The sequence below is a fragment of the Oryx dammah genome, unplaced genomic scaffold, assembly GCF_014754425.2.
Source record: "Oryx dammah isolate SB20612 unplaced genomic scaffold, SCBI_Odam_1.1 HiC_scaffold_21, whole genome shotgun sequence".
Classification (NCBI taxonomy): domain Eukaryota; kingdom Metazoa; phylum Chordata; class Mammalia; order Artiodactyla; family Bovidae; genus Oryx; species Oryx dammah.
Window position 1 is genome coordinate 30181336 of NW_024070205.1, and position 13966 is coordinate 30195301.

Sequence of the window (13966 nt, forward strand, 5' to 3'; positions counted from 1 at the left end):
AGGGCAGTGAGCTGTGGGTGCCAGCTCTGGTTGGGCCTGCGGTCTTGGTCACGATGTGGCCCAGGGGCCCCTTGTGTTGCGTAGGGGTGTCGGATGAGATGGATCGTGCTGCTGATGCATCTTGAGCGCCCGCAGGGACATTGTGGGGAGGGGCAGGGATGTGACCCACAGAGCCAGAGAACAGAGTCGGGTGCTGATAGTTTGGGCCTTGTCGACAGAAGGTTGTGGTGTTCTCCATGAAGCAGGAGGAGCTGGTATGGGGCAGGTCAGGTCTGAAGAGCCCTGGACCCCTGCCCAAGGGGGCTGCCCCACCATTTCTACTGGCCATGTGGCTGGGAGAGATCAGGAACCTGGAGGAGGGACCGGGCTCTGGGCCCCAAGGCTGAGGCGGGGGGTGGGGGGGGGCAGTGTGGGGTGGGGCATACCAGGGCCAAGAGTGATATCTGGAGCCCCCATGGGGCCTGCTGGGTAGAGAGGAGCCAGGGGCCCTGCTGGGAGTACTCACAGGTGGGGTAGAGCACTCATGGGGGAGAAGGAGGGCGTCGACCATAGGTGTGGGAGGGCAGTGGGTGCTGGATGGAGGGTGATGGGCAGGAGGGCCTTTAAGATGGGAGACAGCAGCTGGAGCTTCAGTGGCCAGTCCACCTTGGCCAGGTGACTGCCGGCCAGGACCAGAGGGCTCTGGGTGTCCCTTCCCCCATTCAATGAAGGAAGCAGATGGTCAGGTGAGAGGATGGGGGTGAGCTCATTCCTTCTGGATGCAGGGAGATGGGGGGGCCTTGGATCTGAGGCTGGGGTGTGGTCAGCCCCGAGTAGGGGGTTGGCTGCTCCCAGGCTTCCCGGTGTGCTAGGCCTCTATCCCTGACCTGAGGCCTGGCTTATCCACCGGGGGTGCATTTCGGAGGACCTCTGTCCCCAACCCCCAGGCCTGGCTTATCCCCGGGGTGCATTTCAGAGGCTGCTGTAACATCTGAAAAGTGGTCCCTGCAGACAAGGCTCTCAGTTCAGTGTGTGACGCGGTCACCAGCTCTTGGCCTCTTGATCTCCCATTTGGGAGCGGTCGTGGCCCCCAGCTTTGAGAAGGCCCCTGAGCCGCCCTCTAGGGCAGGGATGGTGGGAAGCAGGCGCTGTCTGGCCTGGGCTCCCCCCGGGGAAAGCATGGATAGTGAAACCGAGACAGTGGAGAAGGGCACTGGTCACACCACCCGCCCAGCCTTGGGAGGCCCAGATGAGCCGGCCTGGTTCTGGGTGTTCAGGCAGGGGCCGAGCCCTCTGGTTAGCACTCAGAAGTGGTTGTTGAGCCTTTTATTAAAGCCAGTGGCGGGAGTCTTGGGCACCCCTCCAGCTCAGGGCTTCCGGGTCTTCACTGGGGACATGGGGCTGTTGGCCTGCCCCCCTCGCCAAGACCCGAAGGTGTTTGAAGGCCGTGGACAGCGTGTGGCCCAGGAATGGAGGGGTGGTCACATCGCGAATCATGATGACATACTCGCCTGCAAGAGACGGGCACTTGGACTCAGCTCCTGCCACCCTCAGATCCTCGGCTCCCACCCTCAGGGACCCCGGCTCAGTGCCTGGTCTAGGGCGGCAGGCCTTTCTCTTCCTGGGGTGCTGGGGGTACAATCTAAGTAAGTGCATTGGGGGTGAGAGAAGCCACCTCCCACCTCAGGACACAGGCCCAGTGATGGCTCCGTGTCCTAGGGCAGGAGTGGGGGCCACACCAGGGACGCAGACCAGCTCAAGGACGCCCCTCTCCGCCAGTGGGGCCGTGTGGCTTAGGGCAGGGGTTCTTTCGAAAATACTTTCCTATCTTTTTAGGAGAAAATTAACTTCCTCTAGAATGTTTTAAAAAATAATTAGCCTCTGAAGACATGGCTGTCTGGCTTGTTTTGTGGGAAGGGGCGGCTCTGGGGGTGGGGTGGGGGGCCGCCTGATGGGGGACGTGGGGAGAGAAGGAAGTACTTTTCCTCCGTAGTCTGTAAACTGTCTGGAGAGCTTCAAAGTTGGAGAAACCATAAAAAAGAAAATAAGAAATAACAGAAAGTGAGGTTGCCGTGGAAACCGTCCTCTCCCGCCCGAGCCCGCGGGGGCTGGCACCGGAGCGCGGAAAAAGCTCGCCGGGCTGGCCGGGGCTCCCACCAGGAATGCAGCCGCAGCTAAAGGGGGCGCGGGAGTCCGCTCCCACCGTCAGGGAACATTCCAGCACCCGGGCCTGGAAAACAGGCTGCTTCCCTGGCTGCGCAGCTGCCCTCCGACTCAGGCCAGCCTGGGGGCCCGTGGCTGTCCCGTGTTTCCCCGGGCGGATGAGAAAGGGCCTCTGGGGCTGGCAGGAATTTGCTCAGCCTTGAGTCAGTTCCTTCAGAAGAAATCACGGTTCTGGGGGGCCGGGGGGCCGGGAGGGGGCCCACATTCCGCAGCCGGGGCACCGGGCCTCCCTGGCGGGCCTGGAGGAACGCTGCGCATGGCAACGCAGAGTGTTTCCAAGCAGCCGGTTTCTAGGTGTTCCCGGGAACATGCAGCCACTCCAGCCGCGGCTGAGGGCGCCGACCGGTGGGGGAGCGGCCTCAGAGCCGAGCCCTAGCCCTCAGCTGACCTTGTTCCTGAGGCCGCCCTTCTCCCAGCAGATGGGAAAGGCCTGGCCCGGGGCCCCCTTGCCTGCCTCAGAAACCACCCGAGGCCTGGCCCCAACTGCCACGTGGTCCTGCCATGGGCCTGGCGCCCAGCCTGGCCTGGCCCAGCCCGACCCACGTTTCAGAGCCGTCCACCTGGCTTCGCCCCTCACAGCCTGGACATCCAGCCTGTCCCTGCCGGCCTCTCCCAGGTGGTGCACGGGGTGGGGGTGGGAGGGCAACCTCTCCACCGCCTCCTCGGCATGTGGGGATCCTAGGGTTCTGCTGGGGGTGACCTCAGCTGACCCTACTGGCTGGTTGGTAGGTGTGTGTGGCTGTTGGGACAGTGAGGATCAGCCCAAAGGAAAGATGGGGGCACTGCCTGGAACCCCGGCCCTGCCCCGCACAAGGGCCTTTCCAGCTATAGTCAGCCAGCAGGGCTTGCCAACACTCACCGCTGCACGGGGGGTCGGGGTGGGGCCCACACCTGGAGGCCTACTGGCCTCCTGATCAGGATCCTAGAGACAGGAGCCAGGGTTTTCTGCCTTGGCCGAGGGGACGGGAGGTACCCTGGCCTGGCATATGTAGTCCTTTGAGGGGACCAAGGCTTGGGAAGACCCTCAGCCCGTTGGCACACCCTCCTCCCACCCAGGCCCTCTTTGTGCTCCTTCGGAGGGCCCGGAGAGCATGGTTGGGGGCAGCTTCATGTGCCTCGGGGCCCACACGGAGCCCCGGAGCTGCCCTTTATGACGATGTGCTTAGGGGTGGACACAAAGGTTCTGCTGGGATGGTGGAGTGACAGCCGGGGATGCTCCACCTGACCGTGTTTGCGAGCTGCCTGCCTACCTGGGAAGGCCTCTGCTGCCGGCTCCGCCTTGGCCACCCCATCAAGCCTGTGGGGAGAGAGGAGGAAGCTTTAAATGCACAGCCCGGCCCCTGAGTCTGGGCCCCTGGCATCCAGGTCTGAGGATGGCAGCGGCCGCAGGCCGGCCCTCATGTGACTGTCCTGTCCTCCCGGGCCCTCTGCTGTCAACTTCTCTTTGCTCTGCCTGCACCTGGGGGGAGGGTGTCCCTGTGAGGCTTGGGACCCCATGGGCCCTCAGCCCCTGAACCCCACTGTCTAATCCCAGACATGCCCATGGACGGATGGAGGTGGAGACAGACAAACCCGGTCCTGTCCACCCCACGGGCGCTGTGCGTATAGAATCCAGGAGCAGCTCTGAGAAGTGGGCGCCAGAGCTGCAGGCCTCGAGGACACGCAGCATCTGTGTGGAGGGGATGTGAGAGCTGTGCTTATTTTCCAGCAAGAAGTGACAAGCGGCAGCCAGGACTCAGCGGGCGTGGGGCCGTGGGGCACTGGCACCCCCCACATGAGGCGGGAGAGGAGAGGCAGCAGGTGAAGACAGGAGGGGCCGGGCCCACACCTCTGAGGGCTGGAGCCCCTCACCTGTGGCCGCAGCTGCTGCAGCTGTTCCCCCTGAGGCCCAGTCTCAGCGTGTCTGTCTCGACCGCTCCAGCTTCCGCTCTGCTGTGTGACAGGCTCATCCTGCCTGCCTGGAGGGGAGGGTCACCTGCCCAGGAGGACCCAGCTGTATCCCTGGCAAGGACCAGCTGGCATCATCTCCAGGAGAATGCAGATTGCCCACACAGGGCCCTGCGCCCAGTTGACTCCTGGCCGCCTCCTCCGTTTCTCCTCCGGCCCCCCACGCATCCTCAGGGGACAAGGAAGCCGGCGACGCATGGATGGCCACCCCGGATCCTCTCTGGGAGGCAGAGTCCGAGGTGTGAATTATCCTGAATTATTTGCCCCAAATTATCCTCCAAAGGGACCTGGGGGAACCAGGCAACGCCCACCCGTCCTCCCTGGCCAGCGGTTTCCTGTTCTCAGAGCCCGGGGGGGGCCTCTTTGCGCAGGCTTGGTGACCCACCAGGTTCTGACCCCTTGCCAAGCTTCGATACCACATGCATGGTTTGGGTGATAAAAAATTAAAGACAAAAGATTTCAAAATTATTTCATTTCGAGTAGGGGAAAATGGGCCTTGGCTTGGACCCAGGAGCCACGTTAAAGATTTTGAAGTGCGGGTAAGGAAGGGAGGCAGATAAATAATTCAGCTCTAAGAATAACCAGAGCCTGTCAGGCTGCCAGCTTTAAGAGAAATAAACCGGGTTACAAGAATCCTGAGAGTTTTTACAGAACCCCCAGGGCTTCAAGAAAACAGGCAGAGTCAGGAAGGAGCTGCCGGAGGTGTAGGTTAACTGATGTTCTCGTGGACCCGCGGGCACAGCTGCAGCCTGGGCGATGTGTGAGGTGGTGGTTCTGTCTGGGCCCAGAAGTGCCGACTGGACCCCCCTGGTGTACACAGCACTGGAATCAGGAGGGCTTGGAGCTGGGACACTTGACGGGCTGCCTCTCAGACTCTACCTGGACCCCAGGTTGGGGGGAAAGCACATGGGGGAGACCCGTGACTCAGGTTTGGGTGGGGTGGGGAGGGATGTGGGAGGGGCTGGGTGTACCCCGAGGTCCTGCAGTCCCCCGCCCTGTGGTTAGAGTCTTTGTGCTCCTGTTTCTTGTGCTTGGGATTCTTCATTGTCTGGTACCTGTGAGTTCATAGTTGTCATCAAATTTGAAAAACTTCTGGCCATTATTTCTTCAAATATTTTTTCCATTTTCTCCTCACCGCATCACTTTGGAAGCTCTGATTTTTGTGTCTATTTGGCTTTTTGAAGTCTCAGGGTTCAGTAAGCAGGACTGGCTTACTGGGTCTGGTCATGTCTTTCTCTCTGGGTTTCACTTTGGACACATTTGCCCTCTTTACAGCTGTTACCCCTCCCTCGGACACTGCAGTTTCAACCTCCGGATGTTTGATTCCGTCTTTTCGTACCTTCCATGTCCTGTCCAGTTATCACCCGTCCAGCGTCTTTGTCTACAGATTCTTTCAGCTCTGTCATTCAGGCTCAGTTTTGATTGATGGTTTTACTCTCATTATGGGGCCTGCCTTCCTGCATTCCCTGCGTGCCTGGTGATCTTTGAAAAGATGCCAGACACTGGGGTTACCCTCTTGCAGGCTGGATACTTTGTATTCTTGTACATAGCCTCGATGCTGTTACACTGCTTAAAAAGTTTGATTCTTGTGGGTCTTTCTTTGAAGGTTCGGTGGGGTTTAAGGTAGAACCCTTGTGAGTATTATGCCGACACTCCGTGAATTCAGCCTGGCTGTCAGAATGAGCCCCCACGTTTCACATCTTGCTTGAGTTCTGGGCATGACTCCCTTTGACCCTCTTGGTGGGTCTTTCCTGGCCTCCGGCACAATCGATCCTCTCATGCATGGGCTGATCTGTGCTCTGCAGACTCTAGGGCTCCCTCCCCTCCAGGGCTCCCGTCCAGCAAACTCTCACTGCCGTGGCTTTCCAGGCCTCCCACTCCGTGTCTCCCCTCAGGGGCACTCCTGAACCTGCCTGAATCCCCTTCCTGCGCCACAGTTGGAGACTCTGGGGGCAGCATACTGGGGGCTCTCACTGCGATGGATCCCTGCCCTTCAACATCAAACGTGAAATGTCTCTAGCTCTGTTGTGTATCTTGTCCAGTTAATTACATGTGTCTTCATGGGAGAGCGAGTCCAGCCCCTCGTGATCCACCTTGGCTGGAAGCAGAAGCCTGAACAGACCAAACCAAGGCTGGTGCCCAGAGAGCCCCAGCTTGTCTCCCAGTGACTGGCCCTGAAGGGTGGGACTCCTTGGTGCAGGGCAGCCTCCAACTCCTGCCCCCTCACCCTGCACCTGCTGTGTGGGCTTGTCCTTCCAGGCCCCCCAGTGGCATCTCGATCTGACGGATGTGTCCCTGTGAGACGATGCTTGTAGTGAAGCCCCTGGTGGCCCCCCATGAGGCCCAGGGGCCTTGCCCTCTGCCAGTCCACTGGCTGTCCCCTGGCCATGCCTTTCCCTTCTGGAGGCCCAGAGAGCATCCTTCTGGAGCTGGCGCTACATAGGACTGCTCCGGGGTCACAGAGGCCCCAGGAGTCTGCCCTGGGTCCTGTCTACGAAAATGACCATGAGCACGTCTGTCCCCCAGCAGAGCCGTTGCCAAGGCGATGCCCACTGATCCTGGGCACAGTGTGGGTGCCACAGCCAAGCTCCATGTTCTGTGGCTTCTCAGTGCCTTTCCTCATGTCTCAGGTCGGGAGAGCCAATGGGTAGAGGTGAGAAAAGGGCCCTGATGGGATAAGAAGCTTAAGGCTGGCTGGCCAGACCCTGGCGAGTGGGGCACCTACACGCACCCCATTCTTTGGCTGGAGCAGCTGAGTGGAAGCAGGTGGTGGGGGAGCAGGCAGTGGGGTCCCTGGCCAGGTGCACTGAGGGCAGTGGCGAAGTGGTTCATGTTCTGGGGAGACTGGTTCCCTAGTGGGTCAGGAGTTCCCAGCGGCCCTGTCCACCACAGACCCACAGGCCAGGGGGGCTCAGGGCATGGGTTCTGGCCCTGACCCTTGTGGCTATCAGTTTTCCAGGCTTTGAAATGAACACGTAGGCAGTGCATGGGGTGTGATCCCCAGACCTGATCTGGCCATGGCAACCAGTCTATGAGGCTGACTGGCTGGGAGAGGGCAGGGGCCCTTTTCTGCAGCCTGGTCAGGGGACAGCCCTGGGAAGTCTGAGTTGAGTCCAGACTCTGGCAGTGGTGGGGGGGGGGGTGGAGGTAGGATCAAACCGGTGCTCATGGGAGCCCAGTCAGGACATGAATCAGGGAAATGGTTGCCCTGAGGGTCTGCAGCTCACGGGGGCTGTGGACCCAGGGCTGCTGTGGCCCCCACTGAGAGCTTGTAAGAAACTCCCAAAATTGGAAGTCAGCTAATTGCAGCATTGCAGCTGACCCTGATGTGGGGCCAAGCTGGAAACTGTCACCGCCTCCCGAGGGCCCCTGAGAAACAGGAGCTGCAGGCCATGAGCTTTGAGCCCCGGCCGAGGCGCAGGCCTGGTGTCTGGCCCAGCTCCGCTCCCGGGGAGCTCGGCCTCATCTGGAGAGGCTCTTCTGTCCCACGGGGTGCCTGCTGGTGCTCAACTCTGGGGCCTGGACAGTCTGCAGGGTGCTTTCTGTTTGGGGGTGCCTGCTTGCCTGCTGCAGGGGTCCTCACCCAGGGGAACTGTGGGTTATACCTGGCAGGAGGTATGTGAAGGGTTAAGGGCGCTGCCCGGCCTCCAGCTTCTCCATCTGCCATGGGAGTGATTCTTTCAGGCCTGCGTCAGGCGGGAAACATCCTGCCCTGCTGGGCGGGGGGTGGTCAGGGCGCCAGGGCCGCACAGCCTAGCCAGCTGTTCTCACCCGCCCCCCACACCTGCTCTGGTTTGTTATTCCTGCTCAGACAAGGCTCAGTTCTCAGTCTTTGAAAGTCTCTAATGGCGGTGCTAAGAGTCGGACACGAATGAAGCGACTTAGCAGCAGCAGCAGCAGCACGGACATGACTGAAGCGACTTAGCAGCAGCAGCAGCAATGGCGGTGCAGTGGTAAAGAACCTGCCTGCCCATGCAGGAGACGCGGGTTCGATCCCTAGATCAGGAAGACCCCCTGAAGAAGGAAATGGCAACCCACTCCAGTATTGTTGCTTGAGAAATCCCATGGACAGAGGAGCCTGGCAGGCTACAATCCATGGGTTCGCAAAGAGTCAGATGACTGAGCAACTAAACAACAGAAAGAACTTCCTGTTTCTCTCGCGTTCCATGAACACCCACCCAGGGGCTCTCCTAACTGGGGTGGGGCGGGGCTGGGGAAGACGGCCTGTGGACTTTGCCCTGGTCCTCATGTGGGGATTCTTAGGCTCATCCGAGATTCAGTTCTAGAGCATTTGCCTGCACACCCCAGGGCTGAGCTCTGGGTAGGACAGAGTGGGCAGTTTGTTGTTCAGTCATTAAGTCGTGTCCAACTCTTTGTGACCCTATGGGCTGCAGCACGCCAGGTTCCCTGTCCTTCACTATTACCCAGGGTTTGCTCAAACTCGTGTCCATTGAGTCAACGACGACATCCAACCTCTGTTGCCCCCTCAACTCCTGCCCTCAATCTTTCCCAGCATCAGGGTCTTTTCCAATAAGTTGGCTCTTTGCATCAGGTGGCTAAAGTATCAGAGCTTCAGCTTCATCATTAGTCCTTTCAATGAATATTCAGGGTTGATTTCCTTTAGGATTGACTGGTTTGATTTCCTTGCGGTTCAAGGGACTCTCAAGTCTTTTTCAGCACCACAGTTCAAAAGCCTCAATTCTTTGGCGCTCAACCTTCTTTATGGTCCAACTCTCACATCTGTACATGACTCTTGGAAAAACCATAGTTTTGACTACAGGGACTTTTGTCATCAAAGTGATGTCTCTGCTTTTTAATACTCTGTGTAGGCTGGTCAGGGTGCCCAGAATTGGCTCCCAGAAGCAGAGGGTGCAAGGAGAGGCCTGGGGGCTGAGGGAGGCAGGCAGCCCCTGGCCTGTGGCCATGGGGGGAGTTGCCTGTTTACTCAGTCATGGAGGGCTGAGGTGGGCCCCATTCCTACCCCATGGCTCGGGGTGCACCTCTCTCATGTCTGCCCGCCAGGCCTCATCAGGCCTGCCCCACTGGGCCCAGCGCACCAGGAAGGGGGTGCTGACGCTAAAGACAGGACTCGTGGACCCTGGTGGCCCCAGTGCCCCCAAGGCTGTCTGGGACTTGGCAGGCAGGGGGACGGCAGGCAAGACACAGGCTCAGGGCGGGTAGCCTTTCAGGGGGACGAGAGCCTGTCCTAGGTGCTTGGCGGTCACAGCGACCGTGCGTGGAGGTGGGGCTCCTGGGCCTCAGGCATCAACTATCTGTTCAAGTAAAAAATTGTCTCCATCTGTGTTGGCTAATGACTGATTAAATGACTAATCACGGAAGTCTTAATTAAACCCATTTTTCTCCAAGCGAGTGGGGGAGGGGCCGTGTTCCCGGCGTGTGTTAGGCTTTGGCTGGTTCTCCGCGGAGCAGTTACGGGCAAGGTCAGTGCAGTCACTGTGCTGACGGGGCTGCAGGCGTGTCTTCCTGTGGCGGAGCCGGTGTTCAGGATTTTGGGGAGGATGCGGCTGGAGCCACGCGCTGTGCATTTTGACGAGAGTCCCCTGTGTGGCCAGGCAGGCTTAAGGCCATGGTTCTGAAATGGAGTCGGTCTTGTGCAGCGAGCGGACACAGTCTCACGTCAGTCAGGAACTGCCAGGGCTCTGTGTCATGCTGTGAAATTCCGTAACACGCCAGGAATGTCTCCACAGGAATGTGGCGGGGCCCGGGCTCGCCTCGGGAGCAGCGCCGTGCAGGGCTGCCCGCCGGCCTCCCTGGTCCCGGAGCCGCCCTGTGTGCACACCGTCTCTCCCAACCTGGAGCTCAGAGCTGGGTGACCCGGGCAGGCTCCCCTGATCGTGCTGAGCCAGCCACTCAGGAACCAGACTTGAGATATGACGAAGCCGCGAGTGTGATGGCCAACAGGGGCCGGAGCCCTGTGGACACAGGCCATTCCCAGGGGAGGAGGAGGTCAGGGCGGCCATACCTGTCTGTGAACCCCGGGCTCAGGCCCTCCCGGGTCGTGCATGCGAAAGGCCCCTTCCAGGCCTTGACTCTCTGGGGGTACGGTCTGTGTCGTGAGGGATCCCAGTGGGCTGAGGCCTGGGAGCCCCAGGACTTGGCATTACCTGGGCACCCCTTCTCCAAAATTGGGGCACTCACCCCAAGACCAAACATTCTGTCTTTGGAGGGGCAGGAGTCTGGTGGGCCACCGGCTGGGCTCTGGGAAGACCCAGACCCCTAGGCCAAGGGTGCTAGTCTGCCCAGTGGACCCCTTCCTCCACTGTGTTTAGGGAGCACGCTGCTGCTGCTAAGTCGCTTCAGTCATGCATGAAGGTAGTTTAATTAGACCCGAACATTGTGACAAAAGGCCAGAAGTTCGTCCTGAAGGCGCCCCCTCGTCGCATGAAATAAAGACCCACTTGGCCCTGAAGTTGGGGGCCCGTGTCTTGCCAAACCTTGTGGGGATGAAGACACACTGTTTCAACCCTTCTTGTTCTTGGAACCCCTTGATGATGACGATGGGTGAAGCTAACACGTGACCACGTGAGATGTCCTGTGGCTCTGGGGGGGTCACCAGGTGAGGACACACGGGGACCCCGGGGCAGCAGGCAGGGAAGGTGGCGACTGAATGTGGGGCCATGCAGGCTGTGGGCCGCTGGAGCCTGCTCCCAGGGTTAGGTGGCCCTGGGGCCTCAAGGTTGGCCTGTCCTGGGCCCAGCCTTGCAGTTGGCCGCCTGGGCCCCTTCCTCGGTCACCAGAACCTGAGGAACAGCTGGCTTGCCCTTGATCTCCCCTTGGGCCACCTGTGGGTTGGGGGGCACCACCTGAATTCAGCAGCTTCTTCCACCCTTCCTGAACCTTGGGATCTGACACCGAGAGGCCAAAACCACAGGCCAGCCTGGAGGCTCCAGGGTCATGGCCAAACTCGGGCCCGTGGATGGAGTATGGACAAACTCAGGCCCGTGGACGGGGCATGGACAAACTCGGGCCCTGTGGGAGGGATTTTGGGGAAAATGGAAGGGTTTTAAGTGCGAGCTGTTGTATGCTCGCTGACCAAACATGAGGTAGGGTTGTGCCCTACCGGGCACTTCACGCTCCTGTCTCACTCCTTGCAGGTGGTCAGGAGGACTGTCCCTTTGCCCCGTCAGGTCATGGGGGAGATCTGTGCAAACATCCTGCCCCCGGTGGGGGTGGGCATTGGTGTGGGCTAAGTTGCTTCAGTCGTGTCCGACTCTTTACGACCCCCATGGACTATAACCTACCAGGCTCCTCTGTCCATGGGATCCTCCAGGTGAGAATACTGGAGTGGGTTGCCATTTCCTTCTCCAGGGGATCTTCCTGATCCAGGGATCGAACCCACGTCTCCTGCGTCTCTGGCACTGCAAACGGATTCTTTACCACTGAGCCACTGGGGAAGTCCCAGCAGGCCCAGATGAAACGAAGTGTCCACAACCTCACAAGGATTCTTAGTGCAAACCAGGTGCTTTTCATTTGCCTGAGCCAGTTGCTGGAAAGGATGGATTTCTCAGAAAACCTAAAGGTGGGCTTTTAGGGTCCAGAGCCAGGTTTGGATGCTGGCATGAGGCGCTGGTGCCTGAACACACATGAAGAAGTAGGGCGGGGATGGTGAATCAGGAGGCCCTGGGGGCCTCGGGCAGGCTCTCCACCTCTTTTCTGAGTGGGAGCCTCGGACATACAGACACCCATCGGGGTTGGGGCTCAGGGGCATAGAGCTGGGCCTGGATTCAGGAGGTCTGGAGACCAGTGCCCACAGGAAGGAAAGGCGCTTATGGCTGCAAAAGCCTGGCCTGGGGCCTCAGAGGCAGGCTCAGGCCAGGTAGGAGGGCTCGGGCCGGGGCGCTGTGGCCAGGCCAGGGTTGCCTGACCACGCTGGCTCGTGTCTTTAACCAAGGTAACTCCAGGCCCATGGGGAGCTCTGTACACGGACACCTGTCTGTCCACAGCCAGCATGGCCAGGGTGGGGGGGGGTGGTGACCTGGGAGCTTTGGGAGAATATTTCCCCAGGGTTTCTGTATTTGGAGAACAAGCTCAGAGGGGCTCCCTGGGGAGAATGGGTCAGCCTGCCCCTCGGGCCGAGATGAGGGAATGCAGCAGAGCACAGGGACCCTCTGCGATGGTCCCAGCCTGGGTGAGGACACTGCATTTCAAGAGCTTGGAGAGCCCTTGGCAGAGCGGATGGCGGGGGGGAGGAGCTGGCTGTTCCTGTCTTCTCGGAAGAGGACAACAGTGAAAGGCTCCTTTTTTGCTGAAATCAGACGTTTCCACATCAGCCTCAGCTGCCGAGTTGCCACAGTTACTGAATCCAGCACACGCTTCGCCGTGAGCATCTGGGCCTGGGCTGTGTTCTGAGTTAGTCCTGTGGGGTGTTTCAGCCTTTGGCCAGCACGCACGTCTCTGAGACCGAAACACCGGGCAATGTGGGGTCTCCGTGTCTCGTAGGCGCCTTTTGTTTTTTGGAGCCTGTGCTTCTCTGAACTTCTGAAATATGAAGTGAGCTTCATATTTAGTTCACATACCATGACTCAGAATGATGCAGAAGGGTGGCCCCTTCCTCTGGAAATGGTGCATCCCTACTCAGCCTGCGACCCCGTGCCAGCCTCCGAGTGTCCCGGCCGGCCCACGCCCGCTGGCGTCATCGCCACCGATGAGCAAGCTAATTGCAGAGTGTTGGTGGATGCAGTGGCTCAAGGCCGCTCGCCCCCTGCCCGTTTGTCCTACATTTCTCATTTTCCTAGAGTTTTGTGGCTGCGTCTCTGCCTGCCGGCTTCTGCTCTTTTGCATGGCTGTTTCCATGTGTGCCCTAGGCTGGTGGCAAGAGGTGTCCACGGCACCCCGACCATGACTCCCAAGGGCTGACGAGCCTCACGCTGGGGTTGGAGGCCAGACCTTGGTGGGAGGTGGGAGTCTCGGAGGGCCTGAGTGGCCACATCCTCCCCTGGGCCTGGGTCTCCTCTCCAGACGGAAGGTTCCTATCTTTGGGGTTCCGTGGCTGAATTGCCAGCCCAGGTCTGCTTTGCCTGACCACACCTCACAGGTTCCACCCCAGGAGGAGACCTCAGATGGGGGTGTGCTGGTGGCTCCTTGGGGGCTGCCCGGTGCTCAGGGCTTTCAGGTGGGTGAGCATCAGTCCCACCTGAACCTCTGGAGCTGTGGGGCTTGGCGGGGAGGTAGGGGGCAAGAGGCTCCCAGGAATTTCTCTGGAATCCAGCCTTCCTCTTGAGAAGGAACAGCTGAGGGATGTCCCCTCGCCTCCCCCTAGACCCCCACGCAGCCCTGCCTACTTCTTCAGACAGAAACCTGAACTCAACCTGGGTGAGCTCTGGTCTCCTTGCCTGTAGGCTGGGTGGCTGTGGCCCCAGGTATGTGACGGCCTGCACAGAAAGATAGGGAGGCACACAGACAAAGCTCCAGGTCACAGTGCCGGCGCATGAGGGCCTGCTGCCCGCCCGGGGGCCCCGGCCTCTGTCCACGTGCCAGAGCGTCTGCAGGCCCCTTGAGAGAGGGGACCCCTGTGACCACTCTGCTCCCCCGGCCTCAGGCCTGCCCGGGCGAATCCCCACGTGGACAACCGCAGGACGTGGGTGGGCTCCACCCAGCTGTCCGCTCCCAGGCAAGGCCCTCGGTACAGGAAGATCGCCATCCTAGACCAGGCCCCGGGCTCCATGGCGTCCAAGTCATCTCAGACCCCGGGGATACCGGGCAGGCGGGTGGAGAAGGGCGCCATCCTGAGATGCACACACCTGGGAGGCCTGGCTGTGGCCCAGCTGATGGGGAGGCCAGAGCAACCCTAGCGCCG

The 13966-nt window shown here is 60.0% G+C and overlaps 1 protein-coding gene across 1 annotated transcript in view; it reads right to left on the reverse strand.

Annotated features, from left to right (window-relative positions):
* Positions 1–1290: 1290 nt before the first annotated feature.
* MORN1 (MORN repeat containing 1) overlaps positions 1291–13966 on the reverse strand; it is a 49279-nt gene continuing 36603 nt past the window's right edge. Inside the window, exons 13-14 of the mRNA XM_040264102.1 lie at positions 3453–3499; positions 1291–1490 (exon numbers count right to left, since the gene is read on the reverse strand). Of these exons, the coding sequence (XP_040120036.1) occupies positions 1309–1490; positions 3453–3499 (229 nt within the window). The 3' untranslated portion in view covers positions 1291–1308. The remainder of the gene's footprint in view (positions 1491–3452; positions 3500–13966) is intronic.